At 31.7% G+C, this 22827-nt stretch overlaps 1 protein-coding gene across 3 annotated transcripts in view; it reads left to right on the forward strand.

Annotated features, from left to right (window-relative positions):
* Window positions 1–21764, forward strand: part of LOC118191241 (ATP-dependent DNA helicase Q1-like) — a 58571-nt gene extending 36807 nt beyond the window's left edge. For all 3 annotated transcript variants that reach the window (XM_035362041.2, XM_035362040.2, XM_035362042.2), the window contains 4 exons: window positions 52–190; window positions 7810–7904; window positions 9516–9788; window positions 21017–21764. In XM_035362041.2, the coding sequence (XP_035217932.1) occupies window positions 52–190; window positions 7810–7904; window positions 9516–9788; window positions 21017–21702 (1193 nt within the window). In that variant the 3' untranslated portion in view covers window positions 21703–21764. The remainder of the gene's footprint in view (window positions 1–51; window positions 191–7809; window positions 7905–9515; window positions 9789–21016) is intronic.
* The last annotated feature ends 1063 nt before the right edge of the window (window positions 21765–22827 follow it).

Raw genomic sequence — 22827 nt, forward strand, 5'->3', positions numbered from 1 at the left:
TTATAAATATCAGTAAATTATTGTATAAATCATGTAAAGGATGATTTTTAGGTAGAGATGATCAATTAGCTTCATGCATCCTCTTCTATCGTTTCCCAGACATCTTCCGACAAAGCACAATGGTTTTCACTGAGCAGAAAGGTTTAGAGCATCTGTATGCTATGATAGCATATTGCCTTGATCTGTCTAGGTAAAGTTATTATATATTTTTATATTTAGTAAGAAGATATAGTGAATCCTCCTCACTATAACATACCTCAAACTATGTACAGTACTTCTGAGAACATAAACAAACATTGATACTGAACATCATCTCTATATGATGAAAATATCAACAGAGGACTGAATTTTCTAGAATAATCACTGGTTATCAGGAAGTTCACCGTATTTCTGTTGAATACAAGCATTATGTTTTATATACTGTATTATTCAAAAATAAGACTTTCGTTACTCTTACACGGGTAAAGGAAAATGCAAGTGAATATTATTTCATCTTGCAGTAATTCTGAGAAAGAGAAATGTAGTTTCTCTCCCTCTTCCCTCAGAATTCCCTTTTAATAACAGCATTGTTAGCTGCATTGGAAGGATATTATATTAATAGTGAAACATTTTTACTGTTTGGTTTTAGACTGCTATAATATCTACTATAACTGCGAATAGCAGTGTTGAAAAACATTTCTCAGAATCCCTATTTTCACAAAATCTATGTAGTCAGATTATCATCTTCACTTGCTAAACATACTTGAATGCCTCCTACCCAAAATGTATTATAGCACAGATTGGTGAAAGAGATGTTTGCTTTCAAATTCCATGCTGTATCACTCACTTATGGAAGCATTTCAGTATTTTCTTTTTAATATTTTTAAATTTTTATGTTGTTGATGAAGATAATAAAAAGGCATTGGTCATTAGGTATGTTTATTAATATAAAATTGGTATATTATTTTTTAAAAAAGTCAAATTTTGTGTAAAAATATCTATATTAGAATAGTGCTATATATAAATATAATATATATCCTAAGTTGCACTTTTGAGACATGGAAAACACAGTTTGAATTTAGTTAATTGGCCCAGTAGACTGGAATGCCTGGAACTGTTTTTTTTTTTTTTTTTTTTTTTTGCGCAGAGTGTACCAGAATGTCATAACACACTGTCTACTCTGAGATTTTCAGTAAATCTACTCTGAAATTTCCAGTAAATTTAATCAATATATGAACATTTTGAAAATGACTTAGACTGTTATTTTATAAAAACACAGCAATGTGTGTGTATATATATATTTAGTTTTTTTTTTCCATATTTCTTCAATAAAATCAGCTTTTATTTTTGTTGTCCACAACCTCAGAACTACAGAATTTACCACAACCTCAGAATTTATTGGTTTACATGTATATATGTTTTTTCATATTTCTTCTATAAAGTCGACTATTTATATTGTCCACGATCTCAGAACTACAGCCATCGCCATACTGGAAAATTCACATGATCCTTCTGAAGTTGAGTTTTTGTATGATTGGTTGACCTGTACATGGGATATAGCTGCAAGCAAACCATTTTTCAGGAAGTTTTAAAATATTCCATGCAACTGGGATATCGCTTAAATAGTTAGTCAAGGTATCACTCCCAGTAGAGCTGGTTCTTCTAGGAACCCTTCCTTAAAAGCAATGCTGTCAGAATCACATCTTCCAGAAAAGTCTCATCTAGCATCATACTTCACTACATGTATACCATTCATCAATATAATGGATGTAAGTCTAAATTGAAATAACTCAGCTAGATCAGAATGTTATAATTAGCAGCAGTTTATGCAGTTTATTAATATAATTACTTGTGTAGTTTTTTTACTATTTAAACAGTGTAATTATTATAGTATATAGTACAATTAACTTCCTCCTCTCAATCAACAATTTCATTTATCAAAATATCCATATACATGACTGAGTTTTAAAACAAAAACATAGTAACCTCCCTTGAGTAATTACAATGTAGAGCATGTACGATTTTTAGAAGAATAAATTTTCCTTTTTTATGTATTTCAAATACATGCCCCTTTAAATTATTAAGTATTTGTTTTGCTTTCTGTCATATCAGCCCAGTGTAATATGGAGGTCAGTCCGACATTTTTGATATATGCACAGAGGATAAGCGGCAGAAAAAGTTAATGGTTAGATTTTAAAATATGAACTCTTTTAGCCCAGCAGATGATTTTTAATAGGCCAATTGCAAGTAATATAGCATAGAATAAATTTTAGGCAGAAGGAAAAATGGAGTTGGCACAAGAACATCATTACTCAATTTTTTTATGATTTTAAAGTGAGATTAAGTAAGGAGAATGCATTCAACATCTGCAGTAAGCATTTGGAAATGAAGGTCCTTCTCATGCTACTGTATTCAGATGGTTTAGAGAAAGTCACAGAGGTTGCAACTCTCCTCAGGATGAAGAACACACACAAAGCCCATTGTCAGTAATCCCGGATAATGTTTCTGCCATAGGGAAAATGTTAATCCATGATTCACTGCACCTACAAAATGATGTAGAAAGAAATTAACTTTAGATCTGCCACCAAACATAAAATTATTCATAAAGAATTGTGTGTAAAAAACTAGTTTGTCATTGGCTTCCCCATAATTTAACAGCACCAAAAAGAGAAGCATGTCAGAATCAGTAAAGAAACCCTTAAATTACGTAAAGATGGTGACCACCGTATTATTTCTAAAATTATAACTGGTGATGAAATGTAAACACTATTTTTTGACACTTCAGCACATCAAGAAAGTAAATGTGCCTTTGAAGATGGATCCCATGCCTACAATGGTAAAAAGACATTGTGCTCTGATAAAAACAATGTATACCATTTTCTTCAGAAGTACTGGACTAGTCAAAGCTGAAAGGACAGAAGACAGTCACACCTAACTAGTACACCCCTAAATGTCTTCCAGAAATTTTTCGAGAAATTAACGTTAGAGGAGTGATGCTCCGACATGACAATGCATATTCTCATTCAACAAGACTGACAGTTGAGTTTCTTAAATAAAAACACATCAAAGTGATAGGACATCTATTATATTCACCCGATCTAGCTATTTGTGACTTTTGGCTATTTTTTAATCTAAAGGAACTTATGTGGATGCCATTTTCATTCCAAAGATAAGACTGATGAGGCTTTAAATGCATTTTTTTTCACTAATTCGAAGAAATGAATGTCTCTATGCATTTAATCTTTGGAAAAATCGCCTACAGAAGTACATTGACTGGATGTGTGTAAAACGTATGTGTATCTCAAAAATTTCAGAGTGACCCTCATAGCATATGTTGAAAAGGCAAAAGTCATGGGATTAACAGTTAAAGTAAAATTAATGCTGTATATGTAGTATACAGTTGTTACAGGAAGCCATCTTGTGAATATATGGATATTCTCACATTAGTTTTCCACTAATCTGTAGAATCAACTTTCATTTCAAAGCAGTTAAAACTGCATTTTCTTGAGTTATGGGATTCTGAGTTTATCATAATATTTTACTAAATGTACATCCTATAGTGTTGTAGATTGATTATTCATGACTTCTGTTTTTTCATCTTTGCAATCTTCTGTGGTGTGTATGATATTTGATATAGGAAGTAATACATAGGGTGATTCTTTTCGATTTATAATCATGGTTAATAATGCCTCTGTCCTGGAAAAAAGTATTGTAATTATGTGTCATAATAATTTTTCTATTGATTTTTCGTACTTAATTTATTATTGTTACATCATAAAAAAAAATTTTTTTCATTGAAAGTACAGAATGCTATATTATGTAAAAAAAAAAAAAAAAAAAAAAAAAAACTGAGGATGAAAACTCTTCATAATGGAAAAACAAAATAGTTCCTTCCATATTTATTTAATACTAGCGGAAGTACTTGATGTCAGTAAAGTTAGATTGAGTGTAATGTATCTAACAATACAGAGAATGATATCGCTGTAATATTTCTCTAATAATGATGCAAAAAATTTGATTCATAGTTATACATTTTCCAATCTGATGGGACATGGAACCTACATAAAAAATTTTGGTAGAAAAATAGAATAATTCTTTCTCATTATATCAGCAACAATAGCACATAGTTTTTAATGGTTTTTGTCTTTCTAATCAAATGGTCATAAAAGCTCAAGCTCCATCCAATATTTCACCTATATTCAATTTTAGTTGATTAAATGTGGCAAAAAATTGATCATAATTGATCAAATATCAATAATGCAAGGACCCAAACAGGCATTCTTCTTTATATATATATTGTTACGTTGTTCTTTTCTTCTGACACCAGTTGTTACGTTATTTTCCTCCTTCACAACCGTACGGGGTTCGTAGATTTGGAGTGAGTAACGACGACACTTGATGAAGTATCGAAACACACTTTATTTACCAATATTAATCAGATAGCTCCAAAATCACTTTTACAGTCGTCGAACTGTTATAAAAATGCTCACACATTCAGCGACACAGCATTCACACTGTTAGGCAATAATGATGGAGACACTGCAAAGCACCAGAGTACAGCTCCCGACTCTGCTTGGTCGTTCTCGGAACTCCATGTACTCTCCATGCTACAACTTGAGATGCACTCGACGACACACAGAGCACAGCTCCCGACTCTTTGGTTCAGTCATTCCCAGAGCTCAACATGCTCTCTCGATGATGCACTAACCGCGGTACACTACGAGACTTTCAGTACACTCGACGACCCACTCGGCACTTGCTGCCCGGCTGTCAACTCGATCGACTCCACAGGGATTGACTCGCTAGATGAGACACTAACTCAATACTATCTCGCACTTTAGATGAGGCACTCTGACTTGCCCTCTCAACGAGGCACACTCTCACTGACTGCGGACCAGCAGGGTTTATATAGCTTTCGGCTTGAAACTTTTTATTAACAAACTCTACGATTTGAAAGCGAGCAGTAACAATACTTTTCGGAATACAGAGATTTTATCTCCAATGTGCAAAACTGTTGCCACTCAGAAAATTGAGTGCCCAAATTAGTGTTTTCAGAGTTTTTAATTAACATCTCAGCTGATTAAAATCATACAAAGATTTATTTCATTGTAAAACTTAGCAATTTTTTATTAACAAACTCTATGATTTGAAAGTGAGCAGTGGCAACACATCTCGAAAAAAAGCAGATTTTTATCTCCAGCATGTGAGAATGTTGACACTTTGAGAAATAAAGGCAAAAATTACAGACAGAGTTTTCAGAGTAGTAAGTTTCAGAGTACAGTAAGTTTTCAGAGTTTTTAATTAATACAGTCAAAAGTCGTTAATTCGGACACCCATAATCTGGACCTGAAAGCTAAAATCTTTCTGCGCATGCGCCGCATTGACGCATGCGCATAGGCGTTTTACTCGTGCGCCCAAGACATTTACGACTAAGCAAGTGCAGAATACGTTTTCGCGTGCGCGTTTAATGTATAACGGACGCTATAAGCTAAAATTATCTAATTATCAGTTAATGTTGATGATTGCGTTGTTCCTTAATCTTCGAATTGGATCCGGCTTATTATTTTTTGCAGACTGTAAGAGCAATTTTCTAAAAGTAAGCTTGAAGTTTTGATTATGTCAAATAGAATTTCCGATGCTGGAGCTCCCAAAGGATCTAGAAAACGAAAGTATGTTTCGATGTCCATCAAACAAAAAACGAATTGCTACAAAAAATGGATAAAGGCATATTCTTTGTTTATCTAACCGTTCCGAAATCTGTTTATCAATTTCACGCTGCTCTGCGTGGGGGGGGGGGGGGGGGCGTCGCGGCGCGCAGTGAACTGGAAGTTGATTTGTCAACACTATCGTTATCTTCAGAGAAGATGTTTTTATTTTATTCAGCTTATAATTCTTTACTAAATGTAGTATTTAATTTCGATGTACTCCGTCTTTGATATGATTTAAATCAAATTCCTCGTCATTATAAATACCACGAATACAAATCAAATAGTTTTCTGGTTGCAATTTTCTAATTTCGGCTATGCGTAAGGTATGCTTTACGCATCCGCGCGTTGAAAGAAATGTTTAATAAAGTAAACAAATAAATATTAGGCTTCTTTTTTGGTAAATTTTGATACCCTTTAGATCATAATTGCTCATTATTTTATAAATTATGGTTTCATATTTTTAATTTTATAATTTCTGCATGCCATCTTACCAGATTTAAACTGATGATCTATAATCCGGAATCGCCGAAGTCCCGACGAGTCCGGATTAAAGACTTTTTGACTGTATCTCTGATTTTAGCTTTTTTTTTTTTTTTTTGAAAAAGTGGACGTCAACCTTTTCCAGGACCCAGAAAAGAATTGTAGAATATTGGTGACAATAGCTATAGTAGTGATTGAGTTAATCGTGAACAAACACACAAACAGACATTCTTTTTTTATAGATAGCAAGTTTTATTCATGAGAATGATTTGATTAACTAATAAAAATTCAGTCAGTATTTTGTGTTTGTTTTAAACACATGTATTTAAAACTGGCTTATAAGATGTAATATATGGAGTTGTAATGTGAAAAGAATATATAAAGGAGTTGTTTGTTAAAAAAATTTATTATGTACTTGCAGATTATTGTCTGCTCTTCTAGTTTGAAATATAGCTTTTGATTTGCCATAATTAAAACGAAAAAAGAAGATACCGCTTTTTATACAAATAATGCATTCCTCTGATCTCTAGTGCTTTGGCATTTACATATTAACAAGTTAACTATAATTTCCATAACTAATCATTTTCCAATTGCAGTGCCTTGTATTTTAATCACTAATTTTTCAATAAATATTTATTTAGTTGTTGTAATTATGAATAAATGTAGCTGGTTGCTGTTAAACACATATTATTCTTATTTTATTTGATTTTTCTTAGCAATTTTAAATTAATTTCATGATTACGTTAGAACTTGCCAGTTCATGGAAATAGAAACTGTCCACTTTTTTCAAGATTATGGCACATTACCAAAGAATCAAGAATGTGTTAATTTCCATTTTATGCATCACTCATGTAAATTGATTTGGGAAACTGTAACATGTCTGGTGCAAATAAACATTAAAAATAAGATAAATAAATTTATTTGAACTTACTAGATCACAATAATAAATTGGTGGTACTCTTATTAATTTTTTTACTGTATACATGACTGCAACAGCAAGCCAGATATTTGTTGACAAGTTATTGTCTGCTGCATAATGAAAATAAGCAAATACCAGTTAATTTGAATATGCTTAGGTTCCCCTTTCTCCATAAGCATATATAACTGAACTAATATCAACAAATTTTAACCTAAGATTTAAATAATTTTTCCTAAATATAATTAAAGCACTGAAATTTTAATTTAAAATATTTTTATTATGAATGTAAATTAGGAGAAAACCTTTTCAAAAAATAGTTATTGTAAACTTACCTGAACTTTTTTTATTTTGTTCCTTCTAAGTTTTATATAGCTTATAGCTTTCCATAATGCACTTTTAAAATGCTGCCTTGTCATTGTCTTGATTGCCTCCATGAAACATTTTAAAATGCCTTTATTATTTACTATTTTTTCAAAGCATTCAGATGTATTTCTGTTTGATTAGTTATATAAAATATTGCTGCATTATTTGATTAAAAGTATAAATGTGGAAGCATTCACCAAAATGCCGTGTTTCTCTGAACTTCAGCAATATAAGTGCACATATTTAAATATAAATAGATTAAATTTTAAATCGTGATTTAAATTTGCTTATTTACAAAATTTTCTCTTTCAGACATTAAATGTACAGTATGTAGATTTAAAAATGTTTCTACTGTTCCAGATGCCGCCGTGCAATTATCGCTCAGCATTTTGGAGAAAGGTGGGAAAATTCAGACTGCAATAATATGTGTGATCATTGTGATAAGTTTAATCCATGTAAGTTATAAATGTGCATAAATAAGTATGTCAAAATATAAAGTGCATGTATGATATATTCTTTTTGTTTGAAATTTTATAAGTTTTTTAAGTTTGCAAAATATCTAAAAAGTGATCCCTTTTTCTTGAAAAACTCTTTTTCATCTGGTCAGCTATAATAAGTTGCTTCAGATCATTAAATTTTGTAATATTTAATTCTAATTAAGCCAATTTTCAAAATAACTGGTCAGTTCAAAGTTAAAATCACGCCAACTGCTTTCTGTTTTCTTCTGATGTAGAGCAAACAGCTATCAAAATTTATCAGCAGTGAACTTATATTTCTTTAGAAGCATTTCCTTCATCTTTTGGTAAGCTCTTGATTCCTCTTCTGGCTCACAAGCAATCAATTTTCTAGTTTCTGTTGTAATGTAATTGGTAATGTTCCCACTAAATATAGAACCCAAGTTTCTTCTGGAACCTTTAAAAACTTTGTCTTTATAAATGTCTTTTGGAGCTAGTCTTTTAAATATGGTGCTGTCAGGAGGGGAGTGTAGAAAATATGAACCTTCTGTAAAATGTCATGCAAAAATAATATTTTTCTCTTGAGTCACCATTATATTTTTCTTTAACATTCTATTGAAGTGAGATCAATAAGATGTCATAATAAACACCTGTTACCATGCTATTATACTGCAAAAAATCAATCAGTGGTTTTTTTTTCTATCTAAAAAAATAACGGCCAGACATTTTTTACCAGACTCTGTATTCTGAATTTGTTGGCAGAGGAAGTTTCTATGTCATTCCACACTGTGTTGTTGCATTTCACTTGTGGGTCATATTGGTAAATTCATTATCACCAGCCATGGATAAAATTTATATTCATCTATGTTTATCATAGAAATAAAAATTAATTTAGTTTCTTTCTTTTTCTGGCACCAACATTTAAGGATCTCTCTCTCTCTCTTTTTTTTTTTTTTTCAAGATTTGTTTCTATTGATTGCCATCACAATATTAAAAGGTGTGACATATTATTTCTATATATATTCTAATATAAAGGTGTGACATATCATGATTACTCAACTTTCGTACATATTTCATATTTCTTCAGTGGTTCATGTAGTGACTTTCTTTGATGCCACCTTTGAGTAATGCCCTCTACTGAAAATGCTGGGCCATCTTTTGATGCTGGCAAAGTATGCAGTAGCACCATAGATTGCATCCATATATCCCATAATATTGGCTCGTATTATGTGTTCGGTAATCAAGAATAAAATCACCAAATAATGTTTGATGTTCTTGATGTTGCAGATATTACCTTTCACAGCCTTACAAAAAATCAGCTAATAATTACCAGCAATCTTTGCATTCAATTCTATGCTCATGCAATCATTTCCACATGTTTCTTCTTGTCACAGGTAGAGTAGTACAGGTACAGTCAGAGTAGGCTTAGATCTTATTGTATACTCTCAGTATGTTTCTTTATTGTAAAAGCATGGAAATTTAAAAATACTTCCATCTGTATTTTGTTTTTAAAAGACGTAAACAAATAAATGAAAAGAATTACTTTACCAGTTGTTAACTTTTTCTTTTTTTGTTCTTTTATGTAAATAATATATTTCTTTTACTTCTCAGATGAAGAAAAGTCAAAAAATGTTGCAAAAGAATATAAAGCTGTATGCAGGATCTTAGAACACTGCAGTATGATAGATGAACGTTTAACAAGCCAAAAACTAATTGAGGCTTGGATTGGAAAAGGACCACCAAAACTCCGACCTCCAGATCATAGGCCAACAATGTTAAGCCGTGAAAACTGTGAAAGAATTATTGCACTACTATTACTAGAATCTTATTTAATTGAAGAGTTCCATTTTACTCCATATGCTACAATTAGTTATATTAATATTGGTAAGTGCTTATTTTTCCCCTTTGAATTGCAGTAATGCTATTATTGTATATAATGTGCACAAATATTATATCACAACATCTCTTCAGTAAACATTGTTCCATTTGTAACATAGTTTTTTTCACAATTATTTGGTATTACATTTTACTTTTGTAGATAACAATATATACTATTTCCCTCAATTAGTAAGAAATAAGCATGATGATATGGAGATTTAAGTGTCTTGTCTCTACTGTGTGAAATGTAAAAGTTTAGCAATATACTTTATTTGCTAGTTTTGCTCATACAATGTAGCTTATATATTTAAAGTAAATTCAAAGTGCATTTTTAGCACTTTAATAAGAAGGGTCAAAATAGACTTGAAGATGGATCAATCAAAAAGGAATTTCTTCAGCAGAGTGTCAGGACCATAAATCAACCAATTAAAGATAGCTGCATTTCTGACATCAGAAATGACCAGAGAACCAGAAACAGTATTAATTCATAACAGTTCATAACTATGTCATTTCTCTTAGATAAACAGCATTTAGTTGCATGTAGAAATCTAATTTTTGTGTGTTCATCTTTTCCTTATTTTTAAATCTATTATTTTTATATGTGGCATATAACGTCCATCTCTAAATATCAGTCTTATTTTTTGTATTAAAAGTGTGCATTATACGCCGCAATATATAAAAATAAATAAAAATAAACCTTTATAAAAAATGGTAAAAATCTATTTATATCATATTTTGGTTGAAAAAGCAAATTCATTTCATAACTGAAGTTAGTTTGCTCTTTCTGCCTGCATATAATTTATATTAAGATATATATTTATGAGAAATAATTGTAAAAGTTCACATTTCTTGAAAATCCTTGTTTAAATAACACAATATGATTTTTAGTCCTTCTCTTGAAACTCTTTTGTAAAAACTATTGCATTCAATATTATCAATATAAAACCAAAAATTTTCTTTCACGTATTCACGAAATTCTATTAAAATTAATTAATAATATATTATAAAACAATCCACTTTTTCTTATTTTCTAATTAAATCCATATTTGTTGTAAAACAATGCAAAATTGACAAAATTAATAAACACAGAAAACAAACACTACAATAAAATAAACTTTGATAAAAAAAATGTGCAGGCCTTCATGAACGAATCGATGGCTGTGGTATGCTTAAATACAATAGCAAATAAAAACCTCCATTCCTTAAAACAACAACTTGGCTTTTAGCATTTTATATCAGTTATTACATATAAAACACAATACATTGTAATGATTATGTTACGCCATCCATTGCCCGCCGTAAGAGGGCGCTGTTTAATCCTGCTAGTTTTTCTGTATCATAGTATATGTTAGTGAGTAGGAATAAATGTGTTGTCCTGAAAGGTAGCGTCGATCTTTTGATGAGTGTAGAGTTCAATTTCTGCCCCCTTCACAAACGAGGTGAACATTTTTTGGTGTCAGGAAGTGGAGTTAGGTGAGAATGTGATGGTAATAATGTGTATCATCGAATTTTGTGTGAAAAAATAGTGTGGCGATATGGGAATATGTGTTGCGCGAAATTCGAAAGTGAAGGTGTTCCATTGTGTAGATTGTGGTGAGTAATTTTGGTTTGTTGTAATAATGTTTAGTGTTAAATTCTGTTTATTAGTGTTGTGTATTGAGGTGTTCCTACTTGATAATTTGAGTTTGTCTGTGTTGAGTTTGATTGTGTTTATTTTTGTACTCATTGTATTCTATTTGTCAATTCAAGGTTGTATTTTTCTTTGAATTAAGATGAGTCTGAAGTTGCTTAAGTCATTAAAAAAGGACGAGTTGACGCTCATCGCGGAGGAATTAGAATTAGTAATTCCGAGCGGGACGAAAATTGTTACTTTGAAAACTTTAATAGAAAGTTCAGAAGTTTGTGCAAATGATGCTGAATTTGTGCAAAATGTTATTGATAATATTCTAGAGGAAAAGAAAATACAAATTGAGAAACAAAAATCGGAAAACGAAATTAGATTAGAGTTAGAGAAAATAAAACTTTCTCAGTTAGAGGCGGAATTAGCTTTAGCTAACACTAGAAAAGACGTGCTACAAAATCCAAATGTTGAAACGGACAACTCAAATCGAAATATGGAAAATTTAATTAAAAGTATAAAAACATTAACAATTTCTGTACCTACTAAAGCAGAATCCTTTAATCTCTTTTTTCAATCAATTGAAAGGGCTTTTAGGACAAAACAAGTACCTGAAGATTTAAAAGCAGAGATCCTATTAAATATTTTGGGAGAGAAGGTCACTAATTTAATGGTATATGTGAAGGAAGAAGATATTAATAATTACAATAAACTAAAGTCCATGATTTTAAAGGAATTTGAACCAACCCCTCAAGAGTGCTTAAATCATTTTCGTTCTACGCAAAAATTGTCATCTGAGAACTTTGTACAGTTTGCATCAAGGTTAAGTGCAAATTTTGAATATTATTGTCAGTTGAGAAATGTAAAAGATTTTAAATCGTTATGTGATCTTATGGTTTCGGATAAAATATTCAGTGAACTTGATTGTGAATTAAAAACCCATATACCAGTTAAACAGGGAGAGACATGGTTCGAACCCCAAAGTTTAGGTCGTGAATGCGATATTTATTTGTCATCAAAAGGTAAACAAAAACCAGAATCCCTTTTTGCAAAATCATTTATAGGTAACGATAATAAAAGAGGGGATGGAAATAATGTTAATAAACTTCGTAATTATAATCACAAAAATATTTCTAATGTATATGTATCTGGAGCAAGAGATCAAACATGTATTTTGTGTAAAACTAATCAAAACCAGCCATTACAAAATTGTCCTACTTTTAAAAGGCTTTCAGTAAATGAGCATGTTGAAATTATTAAGCAAAATAACCTTTGTTTCAAATGTTTTTCTTCGCAGTGTAATGTGAAAACATGTAGAGCCAGAAATTGTTTCTGTGGGAAAGCTCGTCATTCTATGACGAGCTTTCCCACAGATTATGATTTTTATAACATCCCACAGATTTATGATTTTTATAAACAAAATAAACTTCTTTCCAAAGTAGAGAACGGTGGCGCCGAACAAACTCAGTGCAATGCTTCAGTATCAAGGTCAAGCCGAATACATAAATCGTCTGTGCTGTTACTCACGTGCAGTGTATACGTTAGCTCTGTTGATAAAACAAAATTGAATAAAATGACGCGCATATTATGTGATAATGGCTCTGAGAGAAGCTGGTGTACGAAGGCCCTTGCCAGTTGCTTAAAATTAAAATCAATTAGAAAGGAAAGGTTGTCAGTTTTTTCTTTTGGCTCAGCAAAGCCTACTGAGAAATTATACGGAGTAGTAGAATTAAAATTATCTAGTAGATACAACCCTAATCAGTGTATTGAAATTGAAGTGCTAGTGGCCGATACTATTACAGCGGCATCTGTTTCTGTTCCAAATGAAGAAGTACAAAATATTATGCAGTCCCGCGGATTAGTCTTAGCCGACTGCTGTGACAGTGATATAACCATTGAGATATTAATTGGGGCAGATGTGTTTTGGCAGATTATTGAAGCTTCAGCTTTCGAAAAAATAAACCAGGAAATTACTTGCGTGCCAACGATTTTCAGGTTTGCTTTACAGGGAAGTCAAGATGTTTACAAGCATAATATTAAGACTGTAGTTTCAGCGAATTTTTGTGTAACCGCTTCAGATGTTCAGATATTATGGGAGCTTGATGCTTTAGGAATTAAAGAAAAGGAAGAGTTAAATATAGTTGATAAAGCGCTGATAGATGAATTTGAGAAAAATTTAAAACTCGTGAATGAGAGATATGAAACTGATTTATTATGGAAGTTTAGTTACGATGAATTAGGAAATAATTATTTTTTTAGCTAAAAAGAGGTTTGATGAGTTAGTAAAGGATTTTTCTAAAAATGATTGGGTTGCTAATGAGTATAGGGATATAATAAATGACCAAAAACAAAATGGAGTTATTGAGGAATGTGGTAGAGATGAGCATGAGTATTTTATGCCTCATAGAGCAGTTATTAGGGAAGATAAAGAAACAACTAAAGTTCGTATAGTCTTTAACTGCAGTTCAAAATCTAAAGGTAATCTTTCTTTAAACGATTGTTTGGAAACTGGCCCAAATTTAAATCCAAATATTCTTGATGTGATTCTAAAATTTCGTAATTACAAAATAGCGTTTAATGGTGATATAGAGAAGGCTTTCTTAATGATAAAAATTTCTGAAAGAGATAGAAAATTCTTAAAATTTCTTTGGTATTCAGATAACCCTAGTGAAGAATATAAAATTATGAGAATGAAAAGACTACCCTTTGGATGTAAAAGTTCCCCTTTCATTTTGAGTGCTACGATAAAGCATCATATAAAAAAAATATAAGGAAAGTAAACCAAAGTCATTTAAAATGTTAAATTCATCACTTTACGTAGACGATTTATATTATGGTGGAGACAGTGTGAAAGAATCATTTGAGTTGTCGTCGGATGCTGTATCATTATTAAAGAGTGTTAGATTTAATTTAAGGAAACTGAGGTCGAACAGTAGAGAATTAGAAAAATTGTGGATAGAAAATGGACTTAGTGACAGTGAGATAGTGGGAGTTCAACAACTGAAAGTCCTAGGGTTGAATTGGAATCCTGATAGAGATGAGTTGTCATTGGAGGTGAAGGGTTTGGTGGATTCGTGGAAAACGCTGCGACGCACTAAAAGATGTGTTTTACAGACAGCTGCAAAAATCTTTGATCCTATTGGTTTGATTGCGCCGTTTGTGATACGCATAAAGTTATTGTTACAGGAAATTTGGGAGAGAGCGTGTGATTGGGACGAAGAATTGCCGGAGGACTTGCAGCAAAAGTGGTGTAAAGAAATTGAAAAATTGATAGATGTTACTATTCCGAGATATTGTTTTCTGGATTGTGAAAATGAGCAATCCGAAGTATATGTGTTTTGCGATGCTTCACCAAGTGCTTACGGAACTGTTGTTTATTTTAGATATTGTGAGAATAATGGAAATTACAGAGTATCTTTATAATGTCGAAGAGTAGATTGTCACCGTTAAAGAAACTAACGCTGCCATGGTTGGAGCTAATGGCCATGGTAATAGGTGCTAAAGTGGGAAATTACCTTAAGAGTGTTTTTAAGGATAAAATTGGAAGAATAGTGTTTTGGAGTGATTCTTGTATTGCGTTGCATTGGGTGAAGGGAAGTGCGAAGAGATGGAAACAATTCGTTGCCAACCGGGTTGTGGAAATTCAGGAAAGACCGAGTCCAAGTGATTGGTATTATTGTCCGTCTGACGATAATTCCGCAGATTTGCTTACTAGAGGAATCTCGGCTGAGAAGTTGGTACTTAATGAAAAATGGTGGTCAGGTCCAATTTGGCTTTGAAAAAGTTTTGAGAGTTGGCCTAAACATTGGGTCAGAGGGTTACCAAATGTAGACAGTGCAGAAATACTAAGAGAGCAAAAAAAATTCTGTCAAATGTTTTGTAGTTCAGTTGGAATTAGTTGAGCAGCTTTGGAACAAATTTTCAGTTTGGAGTAAGTCGCAGAGAGTTGTTGCTTGGTGTTTAAGGTTTATAAGAAATGTGAGGGGGAATAGGATTTTGGCTCCTTTCTTAGAAACAAGTGAACTAAAAAAAGTGCATGATATTCTAATCAAACTAGTCCAAAGAACTGAGTATAAAAGGGAAATAGCTACTTTAGAGAAAGCGAGAGTTTTAAAGAAAAGTTCTTTAATTTCTCTAAATCCGTTCTTAGACAACAGTGGCATACTACGTGTAGGAGGACATTTAAGAAATGCCAGCTTACCAGACTCTGTGAAACATCAAATAATATTGCCTAAGAATCATCCTGTTACAAAATTGCTAGTGACATTTTATCACCTTAATTATATGCATGGAGAAGTACAATTAGTTAACTCTGAGATGAAACAAAAGTATTGGATTGTAGGAGCAAAAACTGCCATACGCAGAGAAATAAGAAAGTGCGTTATCTGCGCCAGATTTTGCTCTGAGTTTTCGAAACAAATGATGGCTGATTTACCTTCTGCGAGAGTGAATCCCGGAAGACCATTTCTTAAATGTGGAACTGACTTTTCAGGACCATTCTTGATCAGCCCTAGACGTGGTAGAGGAGTTAAACCACTGAAAATGTACGTATGTGTGTTTGTATGCTTTGCAACGAAAGCCGTCCATTTAGAACTTGTTAGTGACCTTAGTGCTCAGGCATGCATTGCAGCTCTGAAACGATTGATAGGACGACGAGGAAAGCCTGCTGAAATATTCAGAGATTGTGGAACGAACTTTATCGGTGCAAAGAATTACTTAAAAGCGTGTATGATGGAGGCACTTGGTACTTACTTGACCAACGAAGGCGTTAAATGGACAATGAATGTTCCATCAGCCCCTCATTTTGGAGGCCTATGGGAGGCTGCCATTAAATCCATGAAGTTTCATATTAGACGTGTTATAGGATCACAGATCCTCTCACAAGAAGAATTTTCAACGTGTCTAGTGGTGATTGAAGCCATACTTAACTCCCGTCTTTTAGTGGCTGCTTCTGAGGACCCACATGATTTTTCTGTCATTACAGAAGGTCACTTTATTATCGGTTCCGAGTTAAAAAAGTGTTCCTGAGCCTGATGTAACAAATGAGAAAATTCCCATCTGTGAACGGTGGAAATTAGTCACACATATTTCCCAATCGTTTTGGAAATCGTGGTCAAAAGACTTAACTCAGTTGTAAGTGCGCAACAAGTGGAAACTTCCCAGTGCCAATTTACGTGTGAATGACTTGGTGCTAATCAAGGATGAGAACTTGCCGACACTTAAGTGGAAAATGACAAAAGTAATTTGCACTTATAAGGGAACTGACCAAAGAGTAAGGTCAGTCAACTTAAAAACTGCGTTGGGTGAAATGAAAAGACCAATACATAAACTGGTCAGACTTCCTATAAATGACTGATTGAATTATTTCTTTCCATGTTATATAATTATATTTACAGTTTAATTTTTATGTGTTGCATTATATTTCAGTTTATATTTCTAGCTGAGCTGATGACACAGTCATGGGGGCCCAGTGTGTTATGCCATCCATTGCCTGCCGTAAGAGGGCGCTGTTTAATCTTGCTAGTTTTTCTGTATCATAGTATATGTTAGTGAGTAGGAATAAATGTGTTGTCCTGAAAGGTAGCGTCAATCTTTTGATGAGTGTGGAGTTCAATTTCTGCCCCCTTCACAAATGAGGTGAACAGATTACATTATAAACAATTATGTTATAAAATTTTTACATTAGCTCACAACAATAATCTGGACCATGTAAGTATTTATAATTTTGTTACAGATTCAGCAGATTTCTACATTATGATGGCAAAGTAATTTAAACTTATAAAAACAACATTAATAATTTATGAAATATAAATAATTTATCAAACAACATTTAAATTACTCACAAAACTCATAAATTCAAAATTGTTTAAAACAAATACTGAATTATTATACTTCTCGCCCTCCCCAGTAATTAACGCCAAAAATAAATTTGATGTTTCACTTCACTTGAAGATATCTAATTGATCAACATAATGTTTTTGATGGAAATTTGAAGTAAATAAATTTCTCGTGCAACATTTTAAATTAAAATGGACGATGTTGACCATGATGCTGAATCATTATTTCGAAAGCACTTTTTTCTGTAAGTAACTTTTCATTGATTTGTAGACATACAGACATAGGCTTATAGTAGCCTGCCAACTAAATAATTGTATAAATTCTAAAAATATCTTGAGATTCTTTATAGAATGATGATTGATTGTATTAATTTGGCAACAGCTGGTAGCATTGTAGATGCATAACAGAGAAAAAAAGCTTTCAGATGTGGCTGTAGATTGAGCATAGTTTTTATTTCATAATAATTCATGATGAGTATTTGAAATCTGCCTCAACTTTCAGTTTATTTATCTTTTATTTATGCTTCAGTGTCTGTCTACACAATCAGCATTCCCAAATCATCACATTTGTTAAGTCAATAGGATAAACTATCTCAAATCAATTACAGCCATGTATCAAATCTTAGTCAACAAGGATTGAATATATGCCATGTCAACCAATTGTATTTTTTGCATGTCCAATGAAACATCTCTTGACTTCTGCCCAGTATCTATGAATTAAAAAAAAACTGTGGGCTGTATGATCTGTGATTTAAAAAGTACTTCAGAACTAACTAACTTTGAGTCTTTCGAATAATCTTTAAAGTGTTTAAAAAGCTTCAACATTACAGTTATTATTAGTGTTGTTTTCAACTCCTGTATGTGAGATATTTTCATATTTTTCAGTTTTGATATCGAAAATTAGCCGAGGTTTGAATTTTAATAATTTGGTCTAAAAAATTAAGTAAAAAATTTTAAGATTTTTAAAATTATTTTGTTTATATATGTTACGGTGAAACACCGAAATCTGGAGAATGTCGACTTTCACCGGTCAACATTCACATAGCCGCTTGGTGCATGTCCGAAATATTTTCCAAATACTCTTATTACCGGTCTTACACCGGTAAATGTCGACATTCACCATGTGCTAATGGTGAATGTTGAACATATAAGAATATTATATTTTCTTCTCCGTAATTCAGTCTCGAAAAAATGCACTTGAGACTTAAAACGAGAACTTAAGAACTTAAAACACACAGTACATTCAAAATGAGAAAGGAAAATAATAGAAGTTAAAAACTTACTAAATTATGTGATTCAAATCTTATTTACCTCAACAACTTAAACTATTAGGACACTTTGAATTGCACAAGAGGTCCTTGCTTTTACAACTGCATTTATTTGTGGAACACTTCCTTTTACAATGACAGCACGTACATATACTCCTCTCTTTTCGACCTACACCAGAGCATATCTGTGATTGTCGACATACATTGGTGAGGGTCCGAATATACAAGAATGTAATGCAATATTCGATCTTTCACCAAAGCATTTGGTGAATGTTGACATTCTCCGGTAAAAGTCGACATTCTCCAATTTTGGTCTTTCATGGTAACATATATACATATATATGTGTGGGTGTTTAAAGGAATTTTTTTCCCATTCTTTTGCTAAAAGAATGATCATTATATTAGAAAAGTTGAATACATTATTTATTTGCTGTTTAAGTTTGGAAGTAATGAAGCTGATTTCTGTTATGTGACTGCAATGAGATTATATGTCCCAAAATTATTGTTCCTGCATGAAATATTAAGAAGTGACTGAACACATGGCATGTTCAAAATGACATTAAAAGAACTGCATATTTAAACACTATCTGCTAAAATAGAGTTACATTATTCCATACATTTGTTTTTTATTTCTTTGCTTGAAATATCAACAATTCCAAATGTTTATCAGACTTGTTTAGGACCTAAGTTCAGTTTAAAAAATTTATTCTATAATATTTTAATAACATTAACCGACTTGTTAATCAGAAGCAATGCATTTCTATGCTTTCACATACAAATAGGTGAGACTTCAGCAATTCAATAACAATACCTGAATGATAACATTGATTGTGATCATGTTATGCAGCCACCTACTGTACATTTAAAAAAAGAGGGCACTTTTGTTTATGTGCATCACCAAAGTATGAAACGCCAGCATTCTATACAATGCAATGTCTAGGCATGTATAGAATATAATGCTGAATGTTTTTCCCTAGGCATTCTATAGACTGACAAATGCTATTTAGGCAAAATATGAAAAAAGGTTCTGATAAGGCTGTTATATAAATGACAAGCATTCTACAAAAATACAAATGTTATTCTGATAAAGTAAAGAGAGTGCCATTAAAAAAAAGTTATTCAAGATACATAAAGAACAATGAAAATTGTACAAAACAAAATTTATGCTTTTCTTATTAAGGGAAACAAAATTTTCATATAAAAAATAAGAAACTAAAATTGACCTACTTGATGTAAGATGGTAGGCTTGAATGACATTTCATTACATTTTTCATGCAAAGACATTTCATATTTTGGCACTTTGTTTTACACATTCATTTGATGAATCATTGGCTCCTCCAGCTGGACTGAGTAATTGCAACTGACCAGAGAGGAATTTCATGGTCAAGAATATTTTCAATTCTAAGCAAGTTCTTAAGGCGTAAAGTGAATTTTGATTTCACATATATTTGTTTTAAAATTCATTCAGAAGTTCCAAGTCAGTAGAAACCATCTTCTGTCACACTCATTGAAACTACAGATGTATTGCGTGAATCATCTTGCTCTTTGTCAACATCATGAGTGCATAGTAGTTCCCAAAGAAGCAGTGGGAAATTATTTTCCGACTTCATTTTCAGTTTTTTGGCTTGCATTTCCAGATTGATTTTAGAATTTATTTTAGCTTCAATAGCATCTTAAGTTTTGAAACAGGTTGCACAAAATATCCATTTCATCATCTTTACTAACATGACCACAGAAGGTATGATAACACTTTTTGCATGCAAGTGCATCACTCATTTCCTTTAAACACACACAACAGGTATCAGAAACAGAAATCACTTTGGTAAGTATGTCTTCATCATGTTGGTTTAATCCACTGTTTACTATAATCTTATCCTGGTTTAAACAGGCTCTTTTTCCTTGCATGAGCTGATAAGTTTCACCTTTTTACATTGTTTGGACGCTTCCTATTACTTTTTCTGGTTGCTTCTCTGTATTTATATACGAATCAGGTATGTATTTCATACTTTGCCTGTTTCTCATTTGGCATTCTATAGAATGTCTAGGAAATGTGTGAAACATAAATCGTTTCATACATTGCCAGCTAGTTTTAGGCATTTTATACAATGCCGAATTTCAAACTTTGACAGCAACATATATATTTCATGTGATGAAGTCCTGGGCAATTCAAAATATTTTTTATTCTTCTGAATGCTTTTAATTAGAAATTTTATCTGATAACTAAAATTCCTGATGTAAAGATTAGACACCCTCAAAATTGATAGTTTTATTCAAAATCTATGTGAAACTAAGGTTGCTTTTGTGTCTGTTTTTACTTTGGTGGGTTTCTTTTCCATTTAAATCAAAAATTTGCCATAAAGGTGCTAGTATATTTTACTGGCAAAATGCTGATTAATCACAGTACAACTTTAATAATAATAGTATGACACACTTCTATTTTAAAGTAAATCAGTATAATATTTATGAAAGTTTTATGTATTTTAATATTTTTTTTTTTTTTTTAATTTCCAGGTTCAAGAACTTTGCCTAGTAATGAAGAACTTTATCTACCTATGCCTCATCTCAGGGCTAAAAGTGCACTTGGTAATAGTGATGTGAAAGACTCAAATCTATCTTCTTCAGTACACTTAAATAATGTGTCACATAAAGTGGAAAAATCTTTAACTTCAGACACAACAAAATCAACTGAAAAAAGGAAACTAAATGTTACCATTACAAAATCATCTGTCTCATCAGAAACTAAGAAAAAAAATTCCAAATCAGAAATTCATTCATCTGGTAAAGACAATCAGAAACTGAAACTTTCAGAAACTGTAAAATCTCCTGAAAAGGATTCCATTAAATTATGTGTTATTAATGAAGAAAAATCATATTTTCATAATGGGTTGTTCCCAAATTTAAAAATATCGTCATCAAATGATTCTCCAAAAGCTTCAACAAGTAAACAAAAAGAATTAGTAAAGTGTAATAAATCTGAAGAAATTTGCTTGTCAGATAAAAAACTTGATTTTGATGACTATGAAATAATATCACATAAGAAGAAAACTACAGCTGCAAATTCAAATCTAAGTGAAACTGGAAACTGCAAAAAATCTGAAAGTATTAAACTATCAAGTGATGAAGAGGAGTCAGATGAAGAAATAATAATATCTAAGAAAAGATGTATTCAAACAGTAACTGTGACTGATAGTGATTGAAATATTTAACAAATATATTTATTTTTTTATTAACAATGAAGTTTTGCTTTATTTGTGATCTACTTTTTTGTTATATTTTATACAACTGAGGTATTAGTATACATATAATTGGCATTATTAAAATTTAAAGTTTTATAGAAAATTAATAAAATAAAAAAAAGCATTTACACTTTTATTCAAAATTAACTAACTATAACAAAAGCATAGTTTGAGAATACAGAGAGACATTTACTTATTATCAATAACAAATGATCCCTTGTATTGTTTTATAAAATATTAATAAAAATGCAATTTTTAAATGATTTTAAAATTCAATATGGCTATTGCATATTTCAGCATGCTTCAGAGACACACATTTTTACCATATCAATTGTGCTAATTTTTTCATGGCAGTAATAGTTCAAAAATGGCTATTTCATTAGAGACAGCAGTATGAGTTGGTTTCAAAATGTTGGTAAGTTACACAGATGCAATGAAATTTCCATATATGTTTATTTGGCACCAAAAAGTTTTTGGAAACTCGAAATGTCCTTGATAATTAATTCACAGAAAAGTGTGAAATGCACTGAAAAATAACAAGATTTACCTATAATAATTTGCTGCATGCTCCACAAGACTTCACCTTTATGCCTGTAAAATTCAGTCTTTAATGAATGAAAAGCTTGGACATTTTGTTAACTTCAAAAGCACTGAATTATTTTAATGAAAATGATGACTTCTTAAGAAACATTAAAGATGAAGGAACTTTCATCTGGATATAATCATTCAAATTTAGGCCTCCTAAAACCCACATCACACATCAAATATATCAGAGACAATTTTAAAACAAATATGCAGTGTGAATTATTGGTAAATCTTGTGATATCTTTATGCTTACATAAAAATTACCTATTTACAATACTAAATCATTTGGCAACAAGACAATCCACCATTTTATTAAGGTATGACTACAAAAATTTATAAATGAGACATTTCAAATAAATGGATTAGGTGAAGTCATCCCATTGACTTCTTTATTTCTATGACATTACAACTGCTGGAAGTCATGAAATTTAACAGTGATAGAAAGAGCTGAAGAATTCAAAAGAATGCCCATGCATTGGAATTTAATGTCTTCCTTGTTAC

This window comes from Stegodyphus dumicola, chromosome 2, assembly GCF_044657685.1.
Source record: "Stegodyphus dumicola isolate Sdum_Otavi_A_Nest chromosome 2, ASM4465768v1".
In the NCBI taxonomy this organism is placed as follows: Eukaryota; Metazoa; Arthropoda; class Arachnida; order Araneae; family Eresidae; genus Stegodyphus; species Stegodyphus dumicola.